General features: G+C 52.7%; 2 protein-coding genes across 3 annotated transcripts in view; both read left to right on the plus strand.

The window, feature by feature from the left end:
• HPX (hemopexin) overlaps positions 1–27,697 on the plus strand; it is a 512,404-nt gene that overhangs the window by 33,850 nt on the left and 450,857 nt on the right. The gene's annotated exons all lie outside the window — the stretch shown is intronic.
• On the plus strand, positions 1,297–26,575 carry APBB1 (amyloid beta precursor protein binding family B member 1). Of its 2 annotated transcripts, none has more exons than XM_083436473.1 (15): positions 1,297–1,372; positions 2,375–2,467; positions 3,407–4,038; positions 9,234–9,415; positions 12,882–12,941; positions 13,039–13,124; positions 17,360–17,423; positions 20,415–20,552; positions 20,764–20,891; positions 21,639–21,753; positions 22,250–22,334; positions 23,772–23,855; positions 24,189–24,304; positions 24,391–24,567; positions 25,888–26,575. In XM_083436473.1, the coding sequence occupies exons 3-15, from the start codon at positions 3,453–3,455 to the stop codon at positions 26,053–26,055; spliced, it is 1,989 nt and encodes a 662-aa protein (XP_083292599.1). In that variant the 5' UTR covers positions 1,297–1,372; positions 2,375–2,467; positions 3,407–3,452; the 3' UTR covers positions 26,056–26,575. The 2 variants fall into 2 exon arrangements, with proteins under 2 accessions (XP_083292599.1, XP_083292600.1); XM_083436474.1 differs by having other exon boundaries at positions 1,308–1,372; positions 2,382–2,467.

The following is a 27,697-nucleotide window of genomic DNA, read 5'->3' on the forward strand; positions in this document are numbered from 1 at the left end:
GAGGCAACTGGGGCTGCCCCAAATGTGGTCCCACCACAGCTTTGGGCCTTCTGGCAGTTCCCTCCCTGTGAGAAGTGAGGTTAGAGGCAGTGGGCCTTCTCGGTAGTGGCGCCCGCCCTGTGGAATGCCCTCCCACCAGATGTCAAGGAAATAAGCAGCTACCTTCTCTTTAAAAGACATCTGAAGGCAGCCCTGTTTAGGGAAGTTTGTAATATTTAATGCTGTATTGTTTTTAACACTTGATTGGGAGCCGCCCAGCGTGGGGAAACTCAGCCAGATGGGCGGGGTATAAATAATAAATTATTATTAGTATTATTATTGTTGTTGTTGTTGTTATTATTAGTGTGACACATTATTATATTACTGATTTTATTACCTATTCCTAGCAGGGAATTGGCCTTTTTCAGGGCTGCCACACCTGCGCTGGGCACCAAATCTTGCATCTTACAAATTACTTGAGAGGTTCGGGAGAATGTGCAGCTTTGCCTTTCCTGCTGGTTTCGCGGTTAGAGCACCCGGCTGGGCCAACCCGGGGGCCCTGGGTTCGAGTCTCCCCCCCTGGGGAACGAGGCTTGGATGACCTACAGAGCCTGGCAAGAACCCAGCCTAGCTTACGGGGCTGTGGGGGGGGGGGGATTAAATGGGGAGGGGGAGTAGGGAGACCCGCGCTCGCTCCCTGGAGGAAAAGGGGTGGAAGGGCAAAGCCGTCCACCCAAACTGATGCCCAGTGTCCAGAAAATCAAGCGAAACGGGGGGCGCTGTTCGTGCCCAAGCGCCCAAGGTCACGGCATGCCGGGGGGGGGGGAGCCCCGTCCGTGTGGGATTTCCATGTCCGTGTGCGACCCCCAGAGCGACCCTCTCCCCCCGCGGGAGACGGAGAGAGCGAGCCGCCGAAGGTGGCATCTCCCGTCGCCAGAGACCCGGATGAGGCGAGCCAGGTGCCCAGCTGGCACTGCCCCCTCCCAGCTGGGTCAGGCACCCCCCGCCTCTTTGGGGTCTCCGTCGGGCGGGGCGCATCAGCGAGGGGGTGGGAGAATCGAAGGGGCGCCCCGTCGGAGACCCCCGCGCTGAGCCGGCTGCCCCCCGCACGCCGGGCAGCCAGCTTCAGAAGCGGCCCCCGTTGCGCAGGATTTGCACCCGGAGCCCGCGGACGGGGGGGACCCCTGCAAGTGCCCCCCCGCCCGACGAGCCCCGGTCCTTCCCTGCCCCCCCACGCCGGAGCCCCTCGAGACTCCCCCCTCCCTGCCAGCGGGCGGGGCTCGGCGGGCTCGGAAACGGAAACGACGCCTCCCCCCCCCCGGTTCTCTCCCTCCTTCTCCCCCCCCCCCGGCCGCCCCGTCTCCATCCTCACGCAGGCGCCGCGCTGCTGCAGGTACCGCGATGCAAAAAGGAGGAAAAAAAGAGGGGAGGGGGTCGCTAGGGATAAGGGAGCCCCCCCCCCTCGGGAGGGGGTCACGGTGGGGAGGGGGCTGCAGAGGCGCCGTCGGGATGCCTGGGCGGGGAGGGAGACGGTGCCTGGCCCCCTCCTTCAAGGAGACCCCTTCCCACAAAGGGACCCCCAGGGGCATCGGTAGCAGATTCTGTGCCCCCCCAATGGGTCTGGCCTTGCGGGGTGGGGTGGGGGCTGCACGATGGCGGCCGGGGATGCCCGACCCCCCGGCGGGAAGGGCGCGCGGGCTCCATCCTTCTCCGGACTCCTTTCTCCGCCGACGCGCCCCCCCTCCCGGACTCTTGGCACCGGGGGCGGGAGAGGACGCCCCCCGTTTCCTTGGCCAGCAGGGCCGGCTAGGAGCAGACGGGGGGGGCACACCTGCTCGGGAAGCTGCGCCAAACCCCCCCATCTCCATCTCCCTTCCAGGAGAGGCCTTGGATGAGGATTTGAGCGGCCGGGAGGATGTGGGGCTGGTGCCCAGCTGGCACCGGGGGGGGGGTGTGCGGGGAGAGGCCAAGGCACCCCGCCCGGAACAGGAGCCAGCTGGCCTGGATGGGCTCCCCCTCAATCCAACCACCCATTTCTGGCCGCCCCCCAAAAGGGCCTGTGGGTGCCCCCTGTTCACAACTAGAGAGGAGGGCGCAGTGGGGGGCTTCCCTGGTCCAGCCCCCTGCAGACCCCCCCTCCAGGCCCTGAGCTTCCCCCCCCCAGCGCTTGGTGGGTTCAAAGTGGGGGTCACAGGGGGCTTGTGGAAGGTGGTGAACTAGGGGGGGGTGCTGTGATGAATTAGGGGGTCCTGTGGGGCAGGGCAGTGGGGGCTGTGGTTTTCCAGGGCATTTTGCCAGGCTCTGGGGCTGGAGGGTCTTGGGGTGGGAGGGGGCTGCTGCTTCTGGGAGACCCCCTTCTCCTGCCTCAACTGAGCTGCGCCTTTTCTGCCTCCAGGCTCTAGGGGCAGACCCTCTCCTGGCCGCTGCCCGGTTTGTGCCACCCAAAGCATGTAGTTGCCCGCTCTTCTCTCTCTCCAGCCCACGACAGGTAAGTCCAAGGGGGTGGGCAGAGGCCACTGGGCGTAGGGCAGGGGGTGAGCAGTTGCAGGGGGCTGTTCTCAGGAGAGAGGGGCACAGAGCATGTGCGAAGTGCCTCGGCCCATTAGAGTTGGGGGCAAAACTTGGAAGGCAGGCTGTTCTGGGGGTGCCAGGACTGCGATGCCAAAGTGTCACCTTCCCTGCTAACAAAGACACCCTTTTCAACAAACAATGCCAGTGCTTTTCTGAAATCGAGCTCTCAAACACTGCCCTGAGATCTTTGGATATTATTATTATTTTCTGAATGCCAGGCCTTGTGGCTTAATGCTGGCACAGTGAAGGCCTTGTGGTGTCTGGGAAATGGATTTCCTTACCAGAATCAGTAATAATAATAATAATAATAATAATAATAATAATAATAATTTTATACCCTTCTCATCTGGCTGAATTTCTCCAGCTACTCTGGGTGGCTCCCAACAGAATATTAATATTATTATTACTAATAATAATAATAGCAACAAAACATCAAACATTCAAAACTTCCCTAAACAGGGCTGCCTTCAGATGTCTTCTGAAAGTCAGATAGTTGTTGATTTCCTGGAGTGTGTGATGGAATTCTGTGGAGCATGTGCAGAGTGCCTTCCCCTTTCCCCTGAGAGTTAGAGCAGACAACCTCCAGGGATCTGGTATTAGGCTCTCCAGAGGGGAGGGGGGGTTGGCAGTGGAGGAGACCAGAATCCCTGCTTTGCACAGGACATTGTGAACCTGCGGAACTACCTGCCACAGGAGGAGGGAGTTGCTCTTGTGCTGGGATCCTGCTTGTTGTGGGTTTCCCTTTGGGGCCCCTGGTTGGGCACTGTGAGGGTGCCGGAGTGGGGCTGAGCGCCTAAGGCCTCTCTCTCTCTCTCTCTCTCTCTCTCTCTCTCCTTCCTTCCTTCCTTCCTCCCAGGGCTCCCGCCATCTCCTTTCCTGCCCCCCACGGGACCCCCAGCGCCATGTCGGGCTCCCTGAGCAAGAGGGGCGACTTGGCCAACGACAACAGCTGCCTGGGCCTGAGCCTGGGCCTGGTGGCTCCCGCCGTGGGCCCGATCCTGCCCCGCAAGGGCCACTGCGCCTACAGCTGCTCCGAGCTGCAGGGGGTCCTGGGCTGCCCCCCCAGCGCGGAGGAGCCCCCCTGCAACACCAAGTGGGTGAAGGACGGGCAGAACCAGCTGCGCCAGGCGGCCGAGAGGGGCCGCGACCAGAACCGCAACGAGCTCAGCCCCCCCACCAAGGAGCTGAGCGCCCTCCTCATCCCGCTGACGGGGGACGCCCAGCCAGAGGAGGAGGAGGAAGAGGAAGACGAGGAGGAGGAGGAAGACGAGGAGGAGGAGGAGGAGGAGGAGGACTCCACGCCCGTCCAGAGCGAGCCGGCCACCGAGTCGGAGGAGCAGAGCTCGGAGAGGGCTCCTCCGCGGGGGGATCAGGGCCGCAGCGCCAGCCTCCTCTTTGGCATGCGCCACAGCACCGCCAGCGACGAGGACTCCAGCTGGGCCACCCTCAGCCAGGGCAGCCCCGCCGGCAGCTCCCCCGACGAAGCAGGTAGGGGGCTCAGGAGGGGGGGCCCTGGGGGTCCCTGAAACCGGACCCTGGCCGTGCCAAGACATCCCTGGCAGATGGGCTCCCTATTGCCTGCTCTGACTGGCAGGAGATGCCCAGGAGGGGAGGGCTCAGGGTTGTGGGTTCGAACGATTCCTGCCTTGCAGGGGGTTAGACTGGATGACCCTCGGGGTCCCTTCTAAGGTTTTAAAAAATATTTATATACTGTCTTTTTCTCAAGACACTCAAGTACAGTCATACATCAGGTTATAGATGCTTCAAATTGCGTTTCTTCGGGTTACGGACTGCCGAAACCCAGAAGTACCAGAATGGGTAACTTCTGGGTTTCAGCAGTCACACATGCGCAGAAGCGCTAAATTGCACTTTACACATGCGCAGAAGCACTGAATCGCAACCTGCGCATGCACAGATGCGCCGCTGCAGGTTGCGGATGCTGCGGGTTGCGAATGTGCATGCTGCACGGATCACATTCGCAACCGAAGCATCCCCTGTACGTGGTTCTCCTCCTGGTTTCCTCCTCGCAACAACAAATGGATTTAAATCCAAATTTAGATGTAAATAGGAATTTAATAAATAAGAACAACAGGCCGGTGAGACAGGCTAGGCTCAGAGATGGTGGCTGGCTCCAAGGGCAGCTCAGAGGGGGGGGGGGCTCTGATCTGAGCACGGTGGGGAGAGGGAGGAGGGGTCCCTCACGGCCACAGCCAGGGCCAAGTTGATGCCAAGGCAGCAGGGGGGGGGGGCTTGCCCACTGGGGCTCCCTGGTTTCCCCTCCAGCTCCTTATCTCTATTTTTCCATGGGGTGGGGTGTAGCGATCCCAAAGCAAGGAAGGATTGGACTCTGATTACTAGAATACACACAATGCTTGACCAGCGAGACTCTGGGAGGAGTGCCAATAATAATCCTCTCCCCCCCCCCCTTGGCCCAGGTCGTTTTATTCACAAAAGAACTTTTCACACCATATTCATAAGAACCAATCAGACTCCCTCTGAGCATTTCAACAAACCCCACGTGGGACAAAGTCAGATCAGAAGAAATTATTTCAACCACGAAGGAACCATTTCCTACTTGAGCCTGCATCTGTAGTTCAGAGTCAATAAAAGAGGAATAAAAGGAGGAATGCTTTCTGCGAAACCCCGTAGGTCGTAAGCAGGAGAGGCAGGGTGGCAGAATTTACCATCTCCTTGTGAACTCTCTTCGTGGCCCTTGAGATCTCTCTAAAGATTAAACCACATCAAAGCTACCTTCTACCTTTATGACCCAGGATGCCTGATGAAGCAACTGGCCTGTGTTTCAGAATGCTTATACGTGCCTGTCAGGTGTAGAGAACGCAAATGGCAGAGGTGGAGAGGCTTGTGGGATTCGATCAGAAATTATTGTCAATGAATCAAACCTAGTCAATGCAATGCTTCCATCGCGGACACAATGGCTTGCTTCATTCATAATTCCCCATATCAATCCCACCTGACCCCCCCCCCCACACTCTGGGTATTTGCACCCCTACAGTGGGGGACGGGCAGGGGGCTGCGGCTGGACTCCCTGCTTCCTTGGTCTTGGGGGGGGGGCAGAGCTCAGCTCTGAGCCAGAGGCTTTTGCTGCTTCACGCCCCCCCCCCCCGCTGCCTGGCACCTGGCTGTTGTCTCCCCCCCCCCCCAGGGAGCAGGGTGCCTTGGCGACGCTTCTTGCCTTGGCAGCCGTGATGTCAGTGGGTGCCTTGGGACACCCGCCCAGGAGCAGGCGGGGGGGGGGGGCAGCCGGCGACACCCGCCCTCCGGGGCGCAAAGGGAGCAGGCGTTGGAGCTGGATGCAGCCCCCCAGCGGGGACAGGAGCCATGCGGAGCCCCAGCCAGGGTGAGCGGTGGGGAGGGGGCTCCGGGGGGGTAGGGGGGACTGGCTGGCAGGTGGGGGGATGCCCAATTTACAGGCCTGTGAGGAGGGGGGGGCAAGGCAGGCGGGGAGACTCCTTGGGACCTCCCTGCCCTAGAGCAGCAGGCACTACCCCCCCCCAGGACCCAGGGGTCATCTAGTCCAACTCCCCCAATAAGGGGGGAATCACAGCTCAAGCTTAGTTCTGTGCTTGTACCCAAATTTAAAACATCTACCTCCCCACCCCCCAAAAAAGTTGGCAACTACTCGCTCTCTGGCGGTCAAAGGAAGGGACTTTATTAGGAATTAAAGGTCGGGGGAAGCAGGCAGAGAGTCGGAAGGAGTCCTTCTTTCCTGGAACATTTTCCCCGAACATTTTGTGCATCTAAGTTTGGCCTCCTTGAGGGGCAGTATTTCAGTGCAGTGGCACCTTGGTTCCCAAACTCCAAAAACCCAGAAGGTTTTTGAACGTTTTTTGGAAGCCAAACGTCCGACACAGCTGTCAGCTATTATTCTGTGGCCCCTGCACCAATCAGAAGCTGCACCTTGGCTTCCGAACATTTCGGATCTCAAATGGACTTCTGGGACGGATTAAGTTTGGTGCTTTTCTTTTTGCTATTTATGTTGTATTTTTGTTTCCGAGGCTTCTTAGTTTAATTTGTTTTTGCGACTGTGCGGAACCCAGTTCAGCTACTGATTGGTGGATTGCATGACTGCAGAAATGGATCAAAGCCCCCCATCCAAACAAGGAGTATCATCAGAGCAGATGAAAAATTAATTTTAATTTTTATCATCTACAATACTGCCTTGTTTTTTTTTTATACTACAGTACATTGATTATTGCTTTCATTTTAGGGATCAAGGGTCTCGTTAGATAGTACAATTCATGTTAAATTGCTGTTATAGGGGTTGTTTTTAAAAGTCTGGAACGGATTAATTCATTTTGCATTCCTTTCTATGGGAAAGTGTGTCTTAGTTCTGGAACACTTTCGTTTTGAAACAGACCTACAGAATAGATTAATAATAATAATAATAATAATAATAATAATAATAATAATAATAATATTTTATTTATACCCCACCCCACCCTCCCCGGCCAGGACTGGGCTCAGGGCAGCTAACACCAAATATAAATTACAATAAAACATAATAGGAAAAAACAACAACAGTTAATTAAAACATGGCTTAAAATGCAGCCTCATTTTAGTAGTATCCCGTAAATCAAGACCATAAAGGGAGGAAACATCAGATATTCACCCGAGGCAGCTATCCATGCCGGTCCTGCGTGGGCCAGCAAAAAACCAAGGGAAGATTTATATACCAAATCCCATATAAGGGGTCAGGCTGTGCCTTGGCCAAAGGCCTGGTGGAACAGCTCTGTCTTGCAGGCCCTGCGGAAAGATGTCAAGTCCCGCAGGGCCCTGGTCTCTTGTGACAGAGCGTTCCACCAGATGGGGCCACGGCCGAAAAAGCCCTGGCTCTAGTTGAGGTCAGCCTAACTTCTCTGTGGCCTGGGACCTTCAAGATGTTTTTATTTGAAGACTGTAAGGTCCTCCGTGGGACATACCAGGAGAGGCGGTCCCGTAGGTACGAGGGTCCTAGGCTGTGAAGGGCTTTAAAAGTTAAAACCAGCACCTTAAACCTAATCCTGTACTCCACTGGGAGCCAGTGCAGCTGGTAAAGCACTGGATGAATGTGATCCCGCAGCGAGGACCCCATAAGGAGTATCGCCGCAGCATTCTTAACGCCTCCCTTTCCAAGGAGGCGGAGGTTAGAGCAACAGCCAAGGCGACATTTTTCCACCTTTGCCACATCAAGCAGTTGGTCCCTTACCTTTCCTGCCTAACCTGGCCACAGTGATCCACCTCCAGGCTTGACTACTGTAATCCGCTCTAGACGGGGCTGCCCTTGAAGGAGTACCCCTAAGCATTTTTTTAAGAGAAAAAAGCACTTATCGGAAGAGAAAACAAACTCCAGCGCTGTGGCTCTAGATATGAGCTCATCATAGAATTGCAGAGTCAGAAGGGACCCAAGTGGTCATCCAGTCCAACCCCAGGCGATGCGGGAATCTCAGCTTGAGAAACCGGGACAGATCAGCCGCCCAGCCTTTGGGAGTCCTGCCTTGCAGGGGGTTGGACTAGATGACCCCGGGGTGCCATTCCCTGACCCCTTCCCTGTGGGGTGGAGATTGGCTGGCAGGCGGCTGGGAGGCTGAGGGAACCAGATCCCAGGGATTGGGGTGGGGGTTCTATCTGCCCTCCCCCTGTCCTGCCCTCCCCCCTGGCTGCTTCACCCCAGTGCACTGCCTCCATTTTGGGGGGGGCAGGCGGCCCCCTTTCCTTTTTTTAAAAAAAAAACTTTATTGAAGAAATTTTAACATAATCAAGGTTCAAATTACATTTTACAATTTCAATTAACCCCGCCCCCATGACTTCCCCCAACCTCCTTCCCTGGTTTAGAGCATATTTATTTCTTCTGCTTATACTTTGATATACCTTTTTAAAAAAATCATATTTATATATTCTATTGTAAGTGTATTACTCAAATCCTGCAAGTGATTTTTTTTCAATGCATATACCTCATAAAAGGTTCTCAATCTTTTTTGAAGTCATTCTTGTCCTCCTCTTTGAGTCTCTCCCTTAACTTTGCCATTTCTGCGTCTTCCATAAACTTTCCTTACCAATCTTCTTTCAATGGTATTTCATCACTTTTCCGTCTTTGGGCTAATAAGATTCTAGCCGCTGTTGTTGCACACATAAATAAAAAAATTCTTCTTTTTTAAAAAAATCTTTTTTATTAATTTTCCAATAAAAAACAGCCAATCATCATATCACAATCCAACTAAAACAAGAAAAGAAAATAAAAAAGACCAAATTGTAATCCAAATTATAATTATTATTTTTTGGGGGCTCCCCATAGTCTGGACCTCTGAAGCAGATCTCCAGATCTTCAGCGCTGCCTCTTCTTCTTGTTTCCATATTTTCCACATCCCGATTTTAATGCTTTAAAGCTCTCCGTCGCTGGCTTCACAATTCTCAATCATGTCATAAATCATATATCCTTTCGTCCGTCGAATACTGCTTTCTTTGTGTATATATATATTTTTCCAACTGTCTGTTTGCCAGCGCAGCTTTCCCTGACCCCATTCCAATCTTCTAATCTGGCCTGTGGTCCAAACCTTTCTTTTGAAATTTAATGACACAGTACCTTCCACGTTGAATAAATAAAATTTTCTTGTCTTTGGGTATATCTGACTCTAATATGCCTGGCAGAAATGCCCCAGAGCTGACTCACCCCTCTCTCTCCCCAGACTCCTTCTGGCTGTGCAACTCGCTGGAGACGGACTCCGACCTCCCGGCCGGATGGATGAGGGTTCAAGACACGTCCGGGACCTATTACTGGCACATCCCGACCGGCACCACCCAGTGGGAGCCCCCCTCGGGGGGCGGGGGCAGCGACTCCCTGGGAAACACCCCCTCCAAGGAGAGGCAGGTGAGGAGGAGTCGGAAACAGAAGACCAGCCAGGGCCGGACGGGGCTTGGAGGCGGCCCTCAGCTCCGGAAGGGAAGGGGGGGGGCCTATCCGTGTCCAGCTCTCCTTTGCCCACAAGAAATGGCCGCTGTTTTTTGTGTTGAATATTTGCTCGATGGCCATTGCTGGACCTCACAGGGATCTCAAGCCATTTGCACATCACAAAAGATGTACCGTATTTTTCGCTCTATAAGACGCACCTTCCCCCTCCAAAAATGTAAGGGGAAATTTGTGTGCGTCTTATGGAGCGAATGCAGGCTCCATGGCTTCAGCGAAAGCAACGGGAAGCCGCTGCGCTCCGGAGGCTTTGCGTTGCTTTCTCTGAAGCCTGGAGAGCGAGAGGGGTGGGTGCGCACCGACCCCTCTTGCTCTCCTGGCTTCGCTTCGCTGGAGAGGTGCTGCGCAGTTTTCCCTCTCTGCGCAGCCCCCCTTCAGCGAAGCGGGAGGAGAAATGGAAGGGGCTCTGTTTCTCCTCCCGCTTCGCTGAAGGGGCGCTGCGCAGAGAGGAAGAGATTTTTTTTTTCTTGTTCTCCCCCTCTAAAACTAGGTGCATCTTATGGTCAGGTGCATCTTATAGAGCGAAAAATGCGGTATTTTATCAAAGTAATTGATATAGAATTGAGCAAAGCGGAGCTATTTGAGGGAGCAGGCGGGGCTCATGACTTACATCAGTGGTGTCCAAACTTTTTTCAAAGAGGGCCAGATTATTTGATGAAGTGAAGGACCATGAGTTGTTAAAGTTGAAGTTGTTGAGGTTTTTTTGAGGCTTTTAGCCCCAGGAAATAAACTTCCACAGGGGCCGAATTAGGCCCCTGAAACGGACTTTGGACATCCCCGACTTACATCCTAGGAGCCACAAAACACAAAACACAGTTGCTGCATGTAGGTTTTATTTTATTGGTTTTTCATCTTATATTTTGGACATCCAGTTTTTTCTCCCTTTCATCTTTTGGGGGCCCCCAAGAGTCAGTGGAGGAGGAAGGGGGGCAGTCCTCCCCGGGTACCCTCTCTGAAGGGGTGACAAGAAGGCACCCCGAGGGGGACTCGCGCCACCGCAGCCGCATGCGGAGGATCCTCCGCTCATGGCTGCACCCTCCACCACAGCCCGTATGGCGCTTGAGCATTGCTGTCGGCAAACCACCTGGCGGCGCATGTGCATACGCTGTATGTACGGCGCATGCGTGGTGCTGCTCGAGTGCCTTACGGACAGCGGCAGGATCCCCCTGCCACCGCCGCAAGCAGAGGATCCCGCCACCGTCTGTACGCCGCACACACGCATGACACATAGCAGGACGTGCATGCGCCGTATGTAGTGGTGCGCATGCATGTGCGCCGGGCGGTTTGCCCCATCATCCTGCACTAGGGGCCGGTTCTCCTTCCTTCACCCCTGCCAAGAGAGTTTGGCCCTAAGCTATTGCTTGTTTAGCTCAGGCTCAGTTTAAGCACTGCAGGTCTAGGGCAGCTTACAATTTTAATAAATATGAGATAAAATAATAAATAATAAATAATTATAATTATAATTATAATTCCTAAGGGGTATAGGAACTCTCTTGTGACACTTTTTCTTCTCATAAAATATATTTTTATGAAAGATTTAGTTTACAAAAATACGCGCATTGTCTCTTTTTCCACGTTGCGTTTTCTACAGATCAGTTTGATTTGTGGTGAGACGTTAGAGTCACGCCTCACGCCGCACTTTCAGTCAATGGCCCTCCTTCTCGGGAGGACTGCCAATTCTGGGCTCGAGCCGTTTCTAAAACCCCTTTCAATGTTACGTATTTATTTGTTAGATTTGTACACCAGCCTTCATCGTGAGGTCTCAGGGCAGTTGGCAGAATAAAATACAGGACAAGAGGAACTAAATAAGGAAATCAAAAGAGCAGGACAATATGCCCACAGTCCCTGTGCAGCCCTGGGCTGCGTGGATGGGGTTGGTTGGTGTTTTTTTTTTTTTGAGAAAAGCAATTTCTCATCACGTAAACCAGAGGAAAATCAAAATCAAACGACAAACAGAAGCTTTAATTAAGAGAAAATGCTTAATGCTGGCTCCACCCCCTTCCCTCCCCTGGCAGGAGACTCAAAGAGGGCAGCTCTGCGTGGCTGGTGTTTAATTGAGCTTTTAATATTCTCTTGGGAGTGGGTAGGAAACCCAGACGGATGGGGGGCCTATAAATAAGAAAGTTATGATTATGTGGATGGTAAATTGAGGGGACTTTGGGTGTGGGGGGGGCACTTCCTTTGTGCTGCACTTGCTCTGGGCTGCTTCTGTACAAGCGGAGATCTGCCAGAGGGACCCCAAAGGTCCTCTAGTCTCACCCCAGCAATGCAGGGATGGCAGCTGAAGCAGCCCTGACAGGCCAGCACCCAAACTCTGCAGAGTCGTTCTCTCTTCTTCTTTTTAAAAGTTCTTTTTGTTCATTTTCACTTTTACCATTTGACATCTGTTGAAACCAGGAACGATGGGGGGGGGCAGTTAAATGACTCCCCACCAAACCCCAACCACAGTCTCTAAAAAGTAGTCTATAAAACTATAAACCTTTTTTAAAAAAATTATTTTTTATTAAGTTTTACAATTATATATTCACCACAATAAATCTTGTGCCCACTTAATCAATACTCATTTAACCTCTTCATCCTCGGTTTCCCACTCTAATAATAATTATACATCTTCTCCAACAATTTAGTATTATCTTCTATAATTTCCCCTTGGAATCTGGATAAAGTATAGCCAAATCTCTTCTTTTTATCTTCTTTAAGGACCTCATTTATCTGACAATATTGCAACCCATCATGTCCATCATCTCCCATCTCTTCAAGATCCTTCAGCTTTCATTTTTCCTCTGTTTCTGTTAACAGACCTCTAGATGTCGCCACTTTTCTTCCCTATTTGTTTTTCTAATTGAGGTTGCTTCTGTTGGAGACAACCGTCTTTTGTTCTAATAAACCTTTGTGTTTTTCCCATACTTTAAAAAGTGATCTCCTAATTAAATGATTATGGAATTCTTTATGTACCGTATTTTTCTGTGTATAAGACGCTCCCTATTTGGGGGGGGGCTCCAAATTAAGAAAACACTGGCTCAGCACTACCCGTGTGTAAGACGAGCCCCAATTTTAAACCTAATTTTTTTGAAGAAAAAAACCTAGTCTTATACACGGAAAAATATGGTACTTTCCCTTTATTATACCATAGACACGCATGCTAACCAAACCTATGATCACGTCCTTCCAGGGCTAACATATCTGTATCTTAGAGTAATCCTCAGCCCTCTCAAGGATGTTTGAGAACTTCTTTGGGGGGGGGGAGCAAGTAAACTCACCTGCCGGTGGTGGGGCAGCCCCACAGACCCCTCCCTTTGCTTGTGCTGAGTGAAGAGGGGCAGAGAGGGGCTGTTCTTCCTCACCTGACCCCCCCCCTGCACCTTTGCAGCTCACCTGGATGGAGTTTGGGCAGGCTGAGCCCTCGGAGGAAGCCGCTGCCTTCTGGAAGGTGAGAGGCTGGATGGGGGGGCGAGGGGGTGAGGGGGGGGGCTGACCTGGGGGGCTCCTTTCTCACGGTGTCCCCTTTTCTGCTGTGCTCTCTGCAGGACATCCCGTCAGAAGAGGGGGTCCCAGAGCCCCAGGAGGACAAGAAGGGCACGCTTGGCTTGTGCTTGGGGTCCCCCAGCAACTGGTGAGTGGGGCGGGAAGGGGCCCCCCCCAGGAGGGAAGATTCACTGTTTGCACAACCCACTAAGAAGGACGATAACGCGACACGAGTCAGAACAGGGACAATTGAGTGCACATTTGTATGCAGTGGGACCTTGGTTCTCAAACTTGATCCGTTTCGGAAGTCCGTTCCAAAACCAAGATGCGATTTCCCATAGAAAGTACAGTGGAACCTCGGGTTACGTACCTCTCTGGAAATGTCGCCTTCAGGTTACGAACGTGGCAAACCAGGAAGTACCGTATTTTTCGCTCTATAAGATGCACCAGACCACAAGACGCACCTGGTTTTTGGAGGAGGAAAACAAGAAAAAAAGCATTTTGAATCTCAGAAGCCAGAACAGCAAGAGGGATCGCTGCGCAGTGAAAGCAGCAATCCCTCTTGCTATTCTGGCTTCTGCAGTAGCTGCGCAGCCTGCATTCGCTCCATGAGATGCACGCACATTTCCCCTTACTTTTTAGGAGGGGAAAAGTGAGTCTTATAGAGCAAAAAATACGGTCTTTTTCCAGGTTTCGCTCCGCGTGAATGCGCAGAAGCACTTTACATGCCACACACAAGCGCAGAAGCGGCGCCTCTGGATACAGATTTTTCAGGGTGCGCATAGACCCCCGGAACGAATTAAATTCGTATCTAGAGGTACCTCTGTAATGCAAAATGAATACTTTTAAAAACAAGCCCTAAAACAGCAATTTAACATGATTTTTTTCTATCTAACGAGATAGATAAAATGAAAAATGAAAGCAATAAACAATGTACCTCAGTCACACAATCAATCAATCATTTTTTTTTTTTTATAAATATTTTATTCGTTTTTGCATAAAAGACAACAAAGCAAAACAAAACAACAAACAATACACCAAAAACATACAGAATTACACAAACATAACATACTACAAAAAACAGAAATAAAAACAATCTTATCTTCATATTAATCTTGCATTAACTTGTTTCTCTGACTTCCCCGAGTCTCCCTTCCCTGTATTCCAATTCATACAATTAAACAACAAATCCCATTCCTCTGTCATAATTAACCTCTTTTCTGATTTGAATGTCTTAATATAGCTTATTCAATGCTTAGAACTTAGAATGTTGGGTCTTCTGATCCTTAAAATTTTACTCCAATAACCTTCTACATTCAATCTGATGTTATTTTAACATTCATTAATCTTGTAGTGTTTCTGTAAATAGTCTTTAAATTTCTTCCAATCTTCCTCCACCGTCCCTTCACCCTGGTCTCTGATTCTGCCAGTCATTTCTGCGGATTCCATATAGTCCATGACTTTCATCTGCCATTCCTCCAGCGTGGGTAATTCTTGTGTCTTCCAATACTTTGCAATAAGTATTCTTGCTGCTGTTGTGGCGTACATAAAAAATATCCTGTCTTTCATACGTACCTCTTGGTTGACCATGCCCAGGAGAAAGGCCTCCGGTTTCTTTGGGAATGTGTATTTAAATACTTTCTTCAGTTCATTATAGATCATCTCCCAAAAGGTCTTAATCCTTGGGCATGTCCACCAGAGATGAAAAAAGGTACCTTCAGTTTCTTTACATTTCCAACATTTGTTATCGGGCATATGATAAATTTTTGCTAGTTTGACTGGTGTTATGTACCATCTGTATATCATTTTCATAATATTTTCTCTTAGGGCATTACATGCCGTAAACTTTAGCCCAGTGGTCCATAACCGTTCCCAGTCGGCTAGCATTATGTTGTGACCCACATCTTGTGCCCATTTAATCATTACTGATTTCACTTCCTCATCCTGTGTATTCCATTTCAGCAGCAGATTATACATTCTTGACAATACCTTAGTTTTGGGTTCTAGCAATTCTGTTTCCAATTTTGATTTTTCCACCTGGAAGCCAATTTTTCTATCCAATTTATATGCCTCCATTATCTGATGATAGTGGAGCCAATCACGGACTTTACTTTTTAATTTGTCAAAACTCTGCAGTTTCAATTTATCTCCATCTTGTTCTAGTATCTCCCAATATTTTGGCCAATTGGCCTCCATATTGAGTTTTTTGACTGCTTTTGCTTCCATCGGAGATAACCACCTTGGAGTCTTGTTTTCAAAGAAATCCTTATATCTAATCCATACATTAAACAATGCTTTCCTGACAATGTGAATCTTAAACATTCTGTGAACTTTAACCTTGTCATACCATAAGTAAGCATGCCACCCAAACGCATTATTGAATCCTTCTAAGTCCAGTATATCTGTATTTTCAAGAAGTAGCCATTCTTTCAGCCAGCAAAAAGCTGCTGCTTCATAGTAAAGTTTCAAGTCTGGCAGGGCAAAGCCTCCTCTTTCCTTTGCATCTGTTAATATTTTAAATTTTATTCTTGGCTTTTTGCCCTGCCAGACAAATCTGGATATATCTTTCTGCCACTTCTTGAAACAGTCCATTTTATCAATAATCTGCAGTGTCTGGAACAAAAATAACATTTTTGGCAATACATTCATCTTTATCACAGCAATACGACCTAACAGTGAGAGTTTTAGATTAGACCATATATCTAGATCTTTTTTTATCTCCATCCAACATTTTTCGTAGTTATCCTTATATAAGTTCCCATTTTTGAGGTCATAATAATTCCCAGATATTTCACTTTCTTCACCACTGTCAAACCTGTCTCATTCTGAAACCTTTCTTTCTCTTTTTCTGTTAGATTCTTTGTCAAAACCTTAGTTTTTGTTTTGTTGAGTTTAAAACCTGCTAATCGACCAAACTCTTGAATCAGTTCTAAAACCCTCTTCACACTGGACTCTGGCTCCTGCAATGTCAAAACCAAGTCATCTGCAAATGCTCTTAATTTAAATTGTTTAACTCCGACCTGTATCCCTCTTACCATCTGGTCCTTTCTAATCATATTCAGCAACACCTCCAGGACCGATATAAAAAGCAGAGGGGAAATAGGACAACCTTGTCGTGTTCCTTTTTCTATTCTGAACTCTTCAGTCAAAACATTGTTAACAATTAATTTTGCTTTTTGTTCAGAATAGATTGCACCTATACCATTTTCGAACTCTTGGCCTACCCCCATACTATGGAGATTCTTTTTCATAAAACCCCAAGAAATGTTATCAAAGGCTTTCTCCGCGTCCACAAATACTAAAGCTGCTTTTGTGTTTATTCTTTCCTGTAAAAGTTCCAAAATGTCAATTATATTCCTTACATTATCAGATAGGTGCCTTCCTGGGAGAAAGCCTGCTTGGTCCTTGTGAATCTCCTCCACTAAAACCCTCTTTAATCTTCTAGCCAAAATGTCAGCAAAAATTTTATAATCCACATTAAGTAATGATATAGGCCGATAGTTCTTAAGTTGGTGTTTTTCCGATTCTGTCTTTGGTATGAGAGTCACAAAAGCTTCTTTCCACGTTTCTGGTGTCCTTTTCCCCTGTAATATGTCATTACATATATCCTTCAAGGGTTGAATTAGCCAGTCTTTCATTGATTTATAATATCTTGCCGTCAACCCATCAGGTCCTGGGGACTTGCCAAGTTTCATATTTTGGATGGCGCTCTCTACAGTCACACAATCAATCAATCAATAGCTGAACTGGGTTCCACACAGTCACAAAAACAAAGCAAAAAAGAGCCACGAAAACGCAAAAGAAATAGCAAAAACAGACAGACCTCAGCGTAACACTCAAAATGGAGCACGTTCGGCTTCTGAAAAAAGTTCGCTGACTTCCGGGTTTGCAGCCTTTGGGTTCCAAGTTGTTTCAGTCCCAAGGCCTCTGAGAACCAAGGGACCACTGTAGAATCAAATTTAAACGATTCAGTTTAATTAAGCCAAATGGACGAACTTGACCCAGGGATGCCGGCTTTTCAAAGACCGAGAGCCATTTATGTCTCCAGAGCCCCCTTCCTCTCAGCTCCCCCCCAAGTAATCTTACCCTCCACTTTCTGGACCCCTGGTCTGTGGGACGCAACTCCCAACGGGGACTGAGGCTCCTTCCTTGCCAAATGGGGTGCAGTCGGGGGGTCTGGCCTGGGCTCCGGCAGCTCCTTCTCCCCCCACTTTCCAAGGGACTTGGAGGTCCAGTTCAGGCCGCTGCTTTCCCTGTGTGTCTGGGCTCCATTGCTCCCCGGTCAGCGAAAGGCGCTCTGCACATGCCCCAAGGAAGCCTGCCGTGTCCTCTGCTGCCTCTGGCTCCAGCTGTGACCCTGACTTTGCCGCTTCCGTTCCCCAGGTCTTCCCTGGAAGAGGGGGGCGAGGAAGAGGAGCAGCTGCTGGGCGTCTCCCAGGGGTCCAAGGTAAGGTGGGCTTGCCGGGGGGGGGGGGGTCCCAGCCATGGGATGGGGGAAGGGTCTTGGCCTTAGGGCATTTGGGGGTGGGAAGAGGAAAGGGGGCCCCTCTGTTCCTATGGCACTAAGGGGGGGGGGACACCAGCTGCAGCAGGCCAACAGAAAACCAGACTATTTCTTTAAAAAATAGTTATTAAGTTTCCATTTTATCACCTTTAAACAAATCCTTATTATACTCATTGCATAATATACTCAGGCTGTCTTACCCATGGGCACTAGGGGTGCGGGGCACCTGGGCGCCCGGCTCTCAGGGGCGCCCGGCCGAGAGTCTGAGGCCGAGATTCAGAGTCTGGCGATTGGGACGAGCCGGCAGCTGCTGCCGAGTGGAGCAGAGCCCGTCGGAGCACCGCAGCTCTTCTGCTGTGGGCAAGCAAGGCACCGAGGCAGCCGCCTGGCTCCGTCCTCCTGTGTGCCCGGGATTGGTGGGCTGTTGAAAGGCCCCCCCAGCGCACGCTGCTCACACGAGGCGCCCGGCGTCGCTCAGTTGCTGCCACTTCCGCCTTGGGCTCTGCTTGCTGCCCCCCCAGGTGCCCGGCCCACCGCCACCACTGCCTCGGGCTCCTCTGCTGATGGCGGTGAGGTGGCTGGCCAGGACAGCTCTGCCGGGTCAACAACTTTGGGGTCCCCCCCTAAAAAAAGGTTAACAACTCTGGGCAACCTGGGGGAGGGCGTGGGCAGATCTTTGCACCCCGGCGCCGCATATCCTTCAGATAGGCCTGGTCTCAGGTTTGGGAGAGGTTGGGCAATGGGGGCACCTCTGGGGGGTCCTGGGGGCCAGTGCCAGAGCCCCCCCAGGCCAGGGCTCCAACGCGGCTTGTGCCTGAGCCTCGGAAGCAGCTTCCGCTAGAAACCGGAAGTCGCCTTGTCGTTCCTTCCATGAAAGGAGGACAAGGTGGCAAGCAGAGAAGAATGCATCGCCCAGATGCGGGACGAAAGGGCAAAATGGGCCGGGAGAATCAGAAACCAAGAAGATAAGAGATTTATTAAGGAATGGGGGAAATTTATAGATTATCTTAGGGATCACTGCACTCAGTTAGCAGGATTAATATAACACTTGTAAGGTAATAATTCTGGGGTTATAAATGGAAATTTGAATATTAATATAAGATGCAGTGTATAATGTAATACTATGGAAACAGGGCCGGATTTTGGTTTGATGTGGCCCTCGGCTACGGAAGGGAATGGGGCCCTTTCTGGGTCCAGCTCTCCTTTGTCAACAACAAATTGCCGCTGTTTTTTGTGTTATGCTAGATGGTGGCGCTTGGGGGGGAATTGTCATCGCGCCACTCCCTGGTGTGTGGAGTGCCTCAGGGTGCGATTCTCTCCCCGATGCTTTTTAACATCTTTATGCGCCCCCTCGCCCAGCTTGTCTGGAGTTTTGGGCTGGGTTGCCATCAGTATGCTGATGACACCCAACTCTATCTGTTGATGGATGGCCATCCTGACTCGGCCCCAGACACACTGACCAGATGCCTGGAAGCTGTGGCTGGATGGTTTCGTGGGAGCCGGTTGAAGTTAAATCCTTCGAAGACAGAGGTCCTCTGGCTGGGACGGGGCGATATGGGATTGAGGGGGCAACTCCCATCTCTTGCGGGGGTGCAACTAGTGCCAGCATCGTCCGTTAAGAGTTTGGGTGTAATCTTCGATACCTCCCTCTCTATGGAGGCGCAGATTACAGCTATAACAAAGGCGGCTTTTTTTCATCTCCGCCAAGCTAAGCAGTTGGCTCCTTATCTCTCTCGCCCTGACCTAGCCACTGTGATCCACGCGACGGTCACCTCCAGACTGGATTATTGTAACTCGCTCTACGTGGGGCTGCCCTTGAGACTGACCCAGAAACTCCAACGGGTGCAGAATGCCGCAGCGAGACTCCTTATGGGGTCGTCACTGCAAGATCACATTCATCCAGTACTATACCAGCTGCACTGGCTCCCGGTGGAGTACAGGATCAGGTTTAAGGTGCTGGTTTTAACCTTTAAAGCCCTATACGGCCTAGGACCCTCGTACCTGCGGGACCGCCTCTCCTGGTATGCCCCACAGAGAAACCTACGGTCTGCAAATAAAAACATTCTGAAGGTCCCAGGCCTCAGAGAGGTTAGGCTGGCCTCAACTAGAGCCAGAGCTTTCTCGGCTGTGGCACCAATCTGGTGGAACGCTCTGTCACAAGAGACTAGGGCCCTGCGGGACTTGACATCTTTCCGCAGGGCCTGTAAGACAGAGCTGTTCCACCAGGCCTTTGGTCAGGGCGCAGCCTGACCCCCTCCTCTGGCAATCTGCACAGGGTCCTGCTTGCTGGTTGCCATCAATTTGTTTCTGATGGATTTTATGGTGAAAAGTTTTTAGAATGTTGGATTGTTTTTATTGTTGTTAGCCGCCCTGAGCCCGGCTTTGGCTGGGGAGGGCGGGGTATAAATAAAATTTATTATTATTATTATTATTAATTTAGGGACCTAATAGGTATCTCAAGCCATTTGTGCCGAACAAAATATGTATTTTATCAAAGGAATTGCTGAACAGAAATACAATTACGAAGAAGTATATTTTTGGGGACCCCCAAGAGAGGGGCCCCCTAAACTATAGCTTGTTCAGCTTATACATAAATCAGGCACTGATTGGAAATCTTGGGGGAGCTGAGGGAAGGCGAAGGATTCAGAGAATCCTGTTTATGTATAAAATTAATTACATTTGAATGTGAAAGTTATTGGTAAAAACTGAAGAGGAGAAACTGGAAGTCACGTCGGAGGTCTTGCCAGGCCCCCAACGTGACCCCCAAGGTCTCCCCCGTCACCAGGAGATGATGTCACAATGCCATGACATCATGTTACCTCTTGGATGTCACTGGGCACCCATAATCTGGGGCCCAAGTTGCTGCCCTGGGCTGGGAGACTTCCCTGGGGGGGCCCACTTGACCCAGCTTGCCTTTGTCCCCCCCCCCCCCAGTGCTTCTCGGTCCGCTCCCTGGGCTGGGTGGAGATGTCGGAGGAGGAGCTGACCCTGGGCAGGAGTAGCGTGGCCGTCAACAACTGCATCCGGCAGCTGGCGGGGCAGAACCCGGACCTGGGGGGCTCCTGGGAGGAGGTGAGTCCTGCTGGGGGGGGGGGAAGATCCCTAGGGCTGCAAATGTGGGCGGGGGCAGCCTTCACCGGGCGGAGGAGAAGAGGGGTGGTTTGGATGAGTCTTGGGTGCCCCCTCCTCTGCCCACAATGCCTGTAGGGCTGCGGGGGGGGGGGGGTTCCTGTTGGGGAAGGGGCCTCTGTGCAGCTGTGACCCCCCTCCCCCCTCCCCACAGGGCAAGGCGATGCTCCTGGTCTTGGAGAACGAGACCCTCAAGCTGCTGGACCCGGAGGAGCAGCTGGTCCTGCACAGCCAGCCCGTCGTCACCATCCGCGTCTGGGGGGTCGGGAGGGACAGCGGAAGGTAGGGGGGGCCCCTGTGGGGAGGGGGGCAGGGAGGGGTCCCTTTCCTCTGGCCCCGAGTCGGCCGGCCAGCTGCTTGGGGGCATGGGATCCTAGAAGGGCCCCTGAGGGTCCTATAGCCCACCCCCTGCAAGGGAGGGGGTGGGGGGCGGGGTGGGGCTTCCCCACTGCCTCCAGATTCTCCCCTCCCCCACCTGCCTAACTTTGACTGCTCTCTTCTCTTCCGCACTTGCTCCCCTTGGGGATCCAGGGAGAGGTAGGTAGCTCTGCCCAGAAAACACCCCTTCCTTTCAGTTCTCCGTGAGCACCCCTCTTCTCACCCCCCCACCCCAAAAAACATTGCATTGTGAACAGTTGAAAGTGGCAGCCCCCCTTGACCCCTGCCTGCTCATCTTTGAAAGGGATCCTTTTTTATGGGGGTGGGGGTAGCACCCTGCTTTGCCAGGGGGGGCAACCTCATTGGGAAAGGCAGAGGGGGCCCCCCTGTGCTGCCATCTTCACCTCCAAGATGCGCCACAAGAACAGGGCCTTCTCTGTGGTGCCCCCTTGCAGAACACTCTCCCCAGAGAGGCTCATTCCATGCCATTCATGAGTGTGTTTTCGGGGGGGGGGGGCATTCTAATTTTTAACTGGTTTTATGTGGTGGTGTTTCGTAATGTCAAGGGGCTTTGAGACTCTTTTGGTGCAAAGCGAATGAGAGACATGATAAATAAGAACCCCCCCCCCTGTGTGTGTCCCCCCCCCCCAGGGATTTTGCTTACGTGGCCCGGGACCAGCTGGCCCAGATGCTGAAGTGCCATGTCTTCCGCTGCGACTCCCCAGCCAAGGACATCGCCACCGGACTCCACGAGATCTGCTCCAAGGTGACGCCTGAACCCCCCCCCCATGATACCCGCCCCCTTTAGCTCCAGAGCAAGAGCCTACCCCCCCGGACAGGGCTTAGGAAGCAGCCCAGGATTCATGACAGGGGACCCCACCCCCGAGGAAGGGCATGTGGGTCGGGGGGGGGGCGGAGGAATCACCCTTGCCCCCCCCCGAGCTCCTGCAGGAAAAGCCCAGGACCTGGCAGAACATAGCGCGCCGAGGCTCCTCTTCCTCGTTTAAAATGCAAAAAGCAGGTTTCTAGACCTCATTGCCAAGCAAGCCAGGTGGCCAGGGGGTGGGCGTGGGCTTCAGCTCTGTGCCCCCGAAGGGGTTTTCTGCTGCTCTTCCTTCATGCAGCGCTGGGGGGGGGGGAGAAATCTGCGTTCAGGTCCCCCCTGCTGACCCTCCTTTTGCTCTGCGATTCCTGCATTGTTGCGGGTTGGGCTAGATGACCCACGGGACCCCTTTGAACCTGCAATTGTTCTGCCATTCTAGATCATGACGGAGCGGCGGAACGCCCGGCCCCCCCTGAACGGGCTCTCCCTCGACCACTCCAAGATGGTGGACATCCCCTTCCAAGGTAGCTTTGGGGATGGCGGGGGGGGGGGGGGACGGGACAGGCCAGGGGGAGTATTCTGGCCACCGTTTTCATTTTATAATATATAAAGAACAGAGAACAGTTATAACAACAGATGAACGTTAAAAGACGAAAAAGTTCAAAATAGACATGCCAAATGGGTCTTTGGGTGAAAATAGCAGAGTCCTGCTAAAGAATATCAGTCTTCTCTGATTTATCAATTCTGGTTCTGGGTTCCCCAGGCTTGGGAAAAAGGGTTGCCTTGGAAACACATTGTATTTTTCCGTGTATAAAACTATATCCCCCCCCCAAAAAAATTTTTAAGTTTGAAATTGGAGGTCGTCTTATACATGGAATGTTGCAATTATTTATTTCTAAATTTTGGGGTCAAAAAATAGGGGTCGTCTTATACATGGGGACGTCTTATACATGGGAAAATACGGTATATGTCATGAAGGAATCCTATAAAAGGTGCCTGGAGGTTCTAGTCCTCATTGAAGCCTCAAATGATGCGTCAATGACAGCTCTTTTGCAGAGTGAGCAATGGTCCGATTTGGGGCTGGTTCCCGTTGGGATACAAGTTCGTGTGGCCATATTCCGAAGAGCAAAAAAGAGACACTTTTGTAGGGGGGGGAGAAAAGAAAAATAGTATTGATTGTGTGTGCGTGCGGTAAAAGATAACAAGTGCATTGAAATATTTAAAAATGATTATTAAAAACGAAAATGACATACCCTCCAACATTTTGTGAGATAAATTCAGGGCAGCAGCATCCCCCCCCCCCCCGCAATCCTGTGTCTCTGTCGCTCCCTCCTCCTTCCCTGGGCTGCCTGCGGCCTCCTTGCTCACGAGGCGCTGCATCTCCGACAAGGCGAGGAGGCTGAGCAGCCCCAGGAAGGAGAAAGGGTACCAAAAATGAAAATAAAGGCCGTGATATTTTGCAAAAATCCACCCGGATGATGATTTTACCTTTGACAAAGAGGAAATGCCCAGGAAAACACGGATGTTTGGTAACCCTATTCCAAGTCTGTGCTGCCAGGATGAGGCCAATGCCTTGGACACCTGTGTTGGCATCCCCAGAAAGATCCAGCAAGCTTAATTTGAAAGAACAAGCCTTGGTTCTGCTTCCGCCAAAATTAAATCCCAAAATCTCGCACAGACAAACCTTCCACCCTAAAAGGAACCCGGAGTCTCCCCTGCAGTTGCTGTCAAATGGATTTGCCCAGGACGCCTTTGGGGGGTCAAGGAGCTGTGCCCCCCCCAGCCAAATTGGCACCTGTTGGGCAGAGGGGACCCCAGGGGGGGCCTTGCCCAGCCCCCATTTGCGCCCGCCAGAGGCGGCTTGTGCCCCAGGCTCACTTCCAGGCACGACTTCTGCCCCCCAGTGCCCCAAATGTGTGTTTTTTCGCTTCTCACGGCCGTTTCCGCTCTCCTCCCCCCAGTTGAGTTTCCAGCCCCCAAAAGCGAATCTGTGCAGCGGTTCCAGGTCTTCTACTTGGGGAGCGTCGTTGTGGCCAAACCTGTGGGTAAGGAGGGGGGCAGGGGAGCCAGTCTCGTGGGGCTGGCCAGGACCACGGAGAGACCCGGGTTCGAATCGTTGACCGGGAATCTCACGTTGGGCGGGACCTCGAGGGCCGGGCATGCTCAGCCTAGCAGACCTTGCAGGGGGGCTGTGAGCACAAAATGGGGAGAAGCTTGCAGGTTCAATCCCCATTTGGGACAAGGGGTTATTCCTCTGGGGGCTGGTGGGAAATCCTTTTGGGTGCCCTCCCAGTGGGTGCTGCTGTGTAGCCCTTGCCTGCCCGCCTGGCGGGCTCTGGGCCTGCTTGCCAACCCCCCTGCCTCCCCCCCCCCCCCAGGCATGGACGTCCTCAATGCCGCCCTGGACGTGGCGCTGGCAGAGGGGGCCAGAGAGCAGTGGACCCCCGCCCAGGTCAGCGTGGCCCCTGCCACCCTCACCCTCACCCACCAGCAGGTGAGTGCCCCCTGGTCCCCGGGGGGAGGGCAGGGAGGAGGGGGAGGAAGACGGCAAGGCCTGACCCCCCCCGCTTTTCTCCCCAGACGGAGGGGGTGCTGTGCGAGTGCAGAGTGCGGTTCCTGTCCTTCATGGGCATCGGCCGGGACGTCCGCACCTTCGCCTTCATCATGGCTGCCGCCCCGGGAAACTTCCGCTGCCACATGGTCTGGTGTGAGCCCAACGCTGCCGGCCTGAGCGAGGCCGTCCAGGCCGCCTGCATGGTAGGTGCCCCCCCTCACACCTGCCTTGCACCCCCCCCCACATAACTCAATATCCCGCCTGGCGGCAGCTGGCATTGTCCCCGGCTTGTGGGAATGTTGTGGGTGGCAGGACAGGAGATATTGATTAATATTACCCTGCCCAACTCGCTCTACACGTTTCTTCACTAAGCAGAGTGTATTCCGTATTTCACAGCAAGAAGCTAGTGGCAGATTTGTTAGAACAGGGGTTCAGCTGGGGGCCGGTCCACTGTCCCTCAGACCTGGTGGGGGGCCAGACTATATTTTGAAGACAAAAAATGAACGAATTCCTATGCCCCACAAATAACCCAGAGATGCATTTTAAGTAAAAGCACACATTCCACTCATGTAAAAACACGCTGATTCCCGGACCGTCCACGGGCCGGATTGAGAAGGCGATTGGGCCGGATCCGGCCCCCAGGCCTTAGTTTGCCTACCCATGCATTAGAATCTCTTTAAGTTCTATTATTCCTGGCAACATCCCTTTGACCCCCTCCTAAAAGAAGAAAGGCACCCCAGTCTGGTTCATAAGTAACAAAAAGAAGTTGACTCACGGTCAGGCAGAGCGGAATGTGACCCCTGAAGGCAGGCTTAAGACTTAATAAATAGAAATAGGTTTACCCCATATGGGAGACAACCGGGGCGACTGGCTGAGAGCAGGAAGCAGAACAAGGACCAAAAAAAAGGGAGGGAGGGGGCTTTTGGCCTTGGGCCAGGTCTGGAAAGGTCATAACCACCTTCCTTAGGCATGTCCAAAGTCCGTTTCGGGGGCCTAATCCGGCCCGCCAGTCGATTTAATCCGGCCCCCGTGGCAGTATACGTCCTGGGGTAAAATCCTAAAGAAAGCTCAACAACTAATAACTTTGGGGTAAACTTCAATCCTCAACAACTTTGGTCGGCCCTCACACCTGTTCACTTCATCAAATCTGGCCCTCTTTGCAAAAAGCTTGGGTACCCCTGACCCACCTGGTCACACGCAAGGAAGGATGCTCCAGCCAGGTGGAACAGGAAGTTTGCCTGGCTGGACCAACATGCCCTGCATGTCCCCTCTAGCAAAACAAGGAATGTTGTACTTGACTGCTCCCAGTGGATTACATCCCACAGGTAACCCCTCTTGCCGCATTTTTGCCATGCGCCCTCTGGGGGGCAGGAGGTCCTGGGTGGGCAGGGACTTGGGGGCGCTCAGCTGCCACCGCCTTCACTGCCCCTTTGGATCCTCGAACTGCCAAGTTGGAGGGCCCCCCAGGGGTCACCCAGCCCACCCCCTCGCCGTTGGACTGCCACCCGCTTCCTCTCTTGCAGCTGCGCTACCAGAAGTGCTTGGACGCCCGGCCTCAGACCACCAGCTCCTGCCTGCCGGCCCCCCCGGCCGACTCCGTGGCGCGCCGTGTGGGCTCCACCGTCCGGAAGGGGGTGCAGACCTTGCTGGGGAGCCTCAAGCCCAAGCGCCAGGGGGCTCAGACGCCGTGAGCCCCCCCTCACCAGGCCCGCTGCGGGGGCCAGCAGGAGGGTCCGCACGGGGTCCCTGTCGGATGAGGTCGGCCCCCCCATCAGCCCAGCAGCTCTTGTCCCCCCAGCCCCCCCTTGGGGAGAGCGAGTGTGCGAGGTGCGTATTTATGAGGAACGAGTGCGAGTGTGAGAGAGGAACGCTGTTGCTCCCTGACGTGAGCTGCCGGGGGAGCGAGGGGGGTGCACATATCTAGGGCGCCTCTCCCGGGGGGGGGGCAGCTGCGGCCTCATCCCCCCCCCCCCCAAGTCGGGGCACCTGATCTTAAGCTGCTGCTTTTAATAGGATATGAAAGTGGAGGCTGGGGGGTATTTGGGGGTCCCTGCCCTAGTGGGGGGGCACTTGCATCATTGCTGTGTCTCCCCAGGGGTGGCCCCAGCGGACAGAGGCCCTCATGGGGGGGGGAGTGGAGGCCCCGGCCGTCTCTGCTATAAGAAGAGATCTCTGTGTTGTACTAAAACTCAATAAACTTGGTTCCCCTGATGTGGCTCCTTCTTGCGAGGGGGGGGGGAGCAGAGGGAGGTGCCCCCCCGGTACAATCATGTCCTCCTGGAGATCCCTGGTGAGACTCTGTCTGGGGTTCTGGGCACCGTTCTGGTCGCCTCATGTCAAGCTGGAGTTGGAGAAGGTTCAGGAAAGGGCGCTGCAGGGATCCCCGGGGACGGAGCGACTTGCTCGTGAGTAAAGGTTTGGGTTCGAATCTGGCGCTTTTCAGGCGAGGGAATGGCAGCTGGAGAGAAGCTGACAAAATTAGTAGAGCTGGGCGAGGTATCGATACATTGCCCAAAACCGGTTTGAAGTTCAGATCTCAATAACGATTCCAGAATTGCAAACCTCTGCCCACCTCCCATGCGCTGCACTCCTGGGGGCTGCCAGCATTTGGCACGCAACCTCCTCAGCTTGCTGCCCGCAAGGCTTGCCCGATGCTGCCCCCCCCCCTCGGCCACCGGCCTCGAGGGCCCAAGATGTGAGGGGGGCCTGCCTGCGCCTTCGCTGCCCTCTCTGGCCACGCAACCGAACTGCCTCCTCCCTTGTGCCAGGCTGTGCAATGGAGGCATGCCCGCGTCCTGGGAGCTCCTGATGTGGGAGCGGCCCCAGCTCCCCCTCCCCGTCTCTGGGGCGCTGCGGTCACTGGTAATCGCACGCTGGCAACTGCAGTCGGTGGGAGCTGCACCCAGGCAGGAGGGAGCCTTGCCCAGTGCTCTGTCACCACTGGCGCCAGGAGAGGCGATGGTGGGCATGAGCCGTGACTGGTAGCTCCGCAGGCATTGGCAGAGCCCCGTGGCGCCATGCTGGCGTGCGCAGAGCCGTGTGCCGTCCCGGCCGATGCTCCCACCCAGCACATTGATGCCGTCTGCCCACCTGACGCCTTCCCACTTTCCTGGCATTGCAATATCTTGAGGTTCAGATGGCGATAGATGAGGGTGTTGAAAAGCAGGCATCTCCCAGCCCTACTTGTAAGGCTAGAATTTGTATTATATTTTTTATTGGTTTTCTAAATACATACAAACCTGTCCAAATTATTTAAATTTAACACATTTCCTTTCGAAAATTAGGTTTCCCGCTCCTGTTGCAAACCTATGTTCGTTACTTCCTGATGTCGCC

The sequence above is a fragment of the Podarcis tiliguerta genome (genome assembly GCF_965153285.1).
Source record: "Podarcis tiliguerta genome assembly, chromosome: 4".
Taxonomy (NCBI): Eukaryota; Metazoa; Chordata; class Lepidosauria; order Squamata; family Lacertidae; genus Podarcis; species Podarcis tiliguerta.

Coding starts and splice junctions, on each gene's coding strand:
- APBB1 (XM_083436473.1), top strand. CDS start 3,453: ATGTCGGGCTCCCTGAGCAAGAGGGGCGACTTGGCCAACGACAACAGC. Junction 21,754..22,249: donor TCCACGAGATCTGCTCCAAG/GTGACGCCTGAA, acceptor CTGCCATTCTAG/ATCATGACGGAGCGGCGGAA. Junction 23,856..24,188: donor CGTTGTGGCCAAACCTGTGG/GTAAGGAGGGGG, acceptor CCCCCCCCCCAG/GCATGGACGTCCTCAATGCC.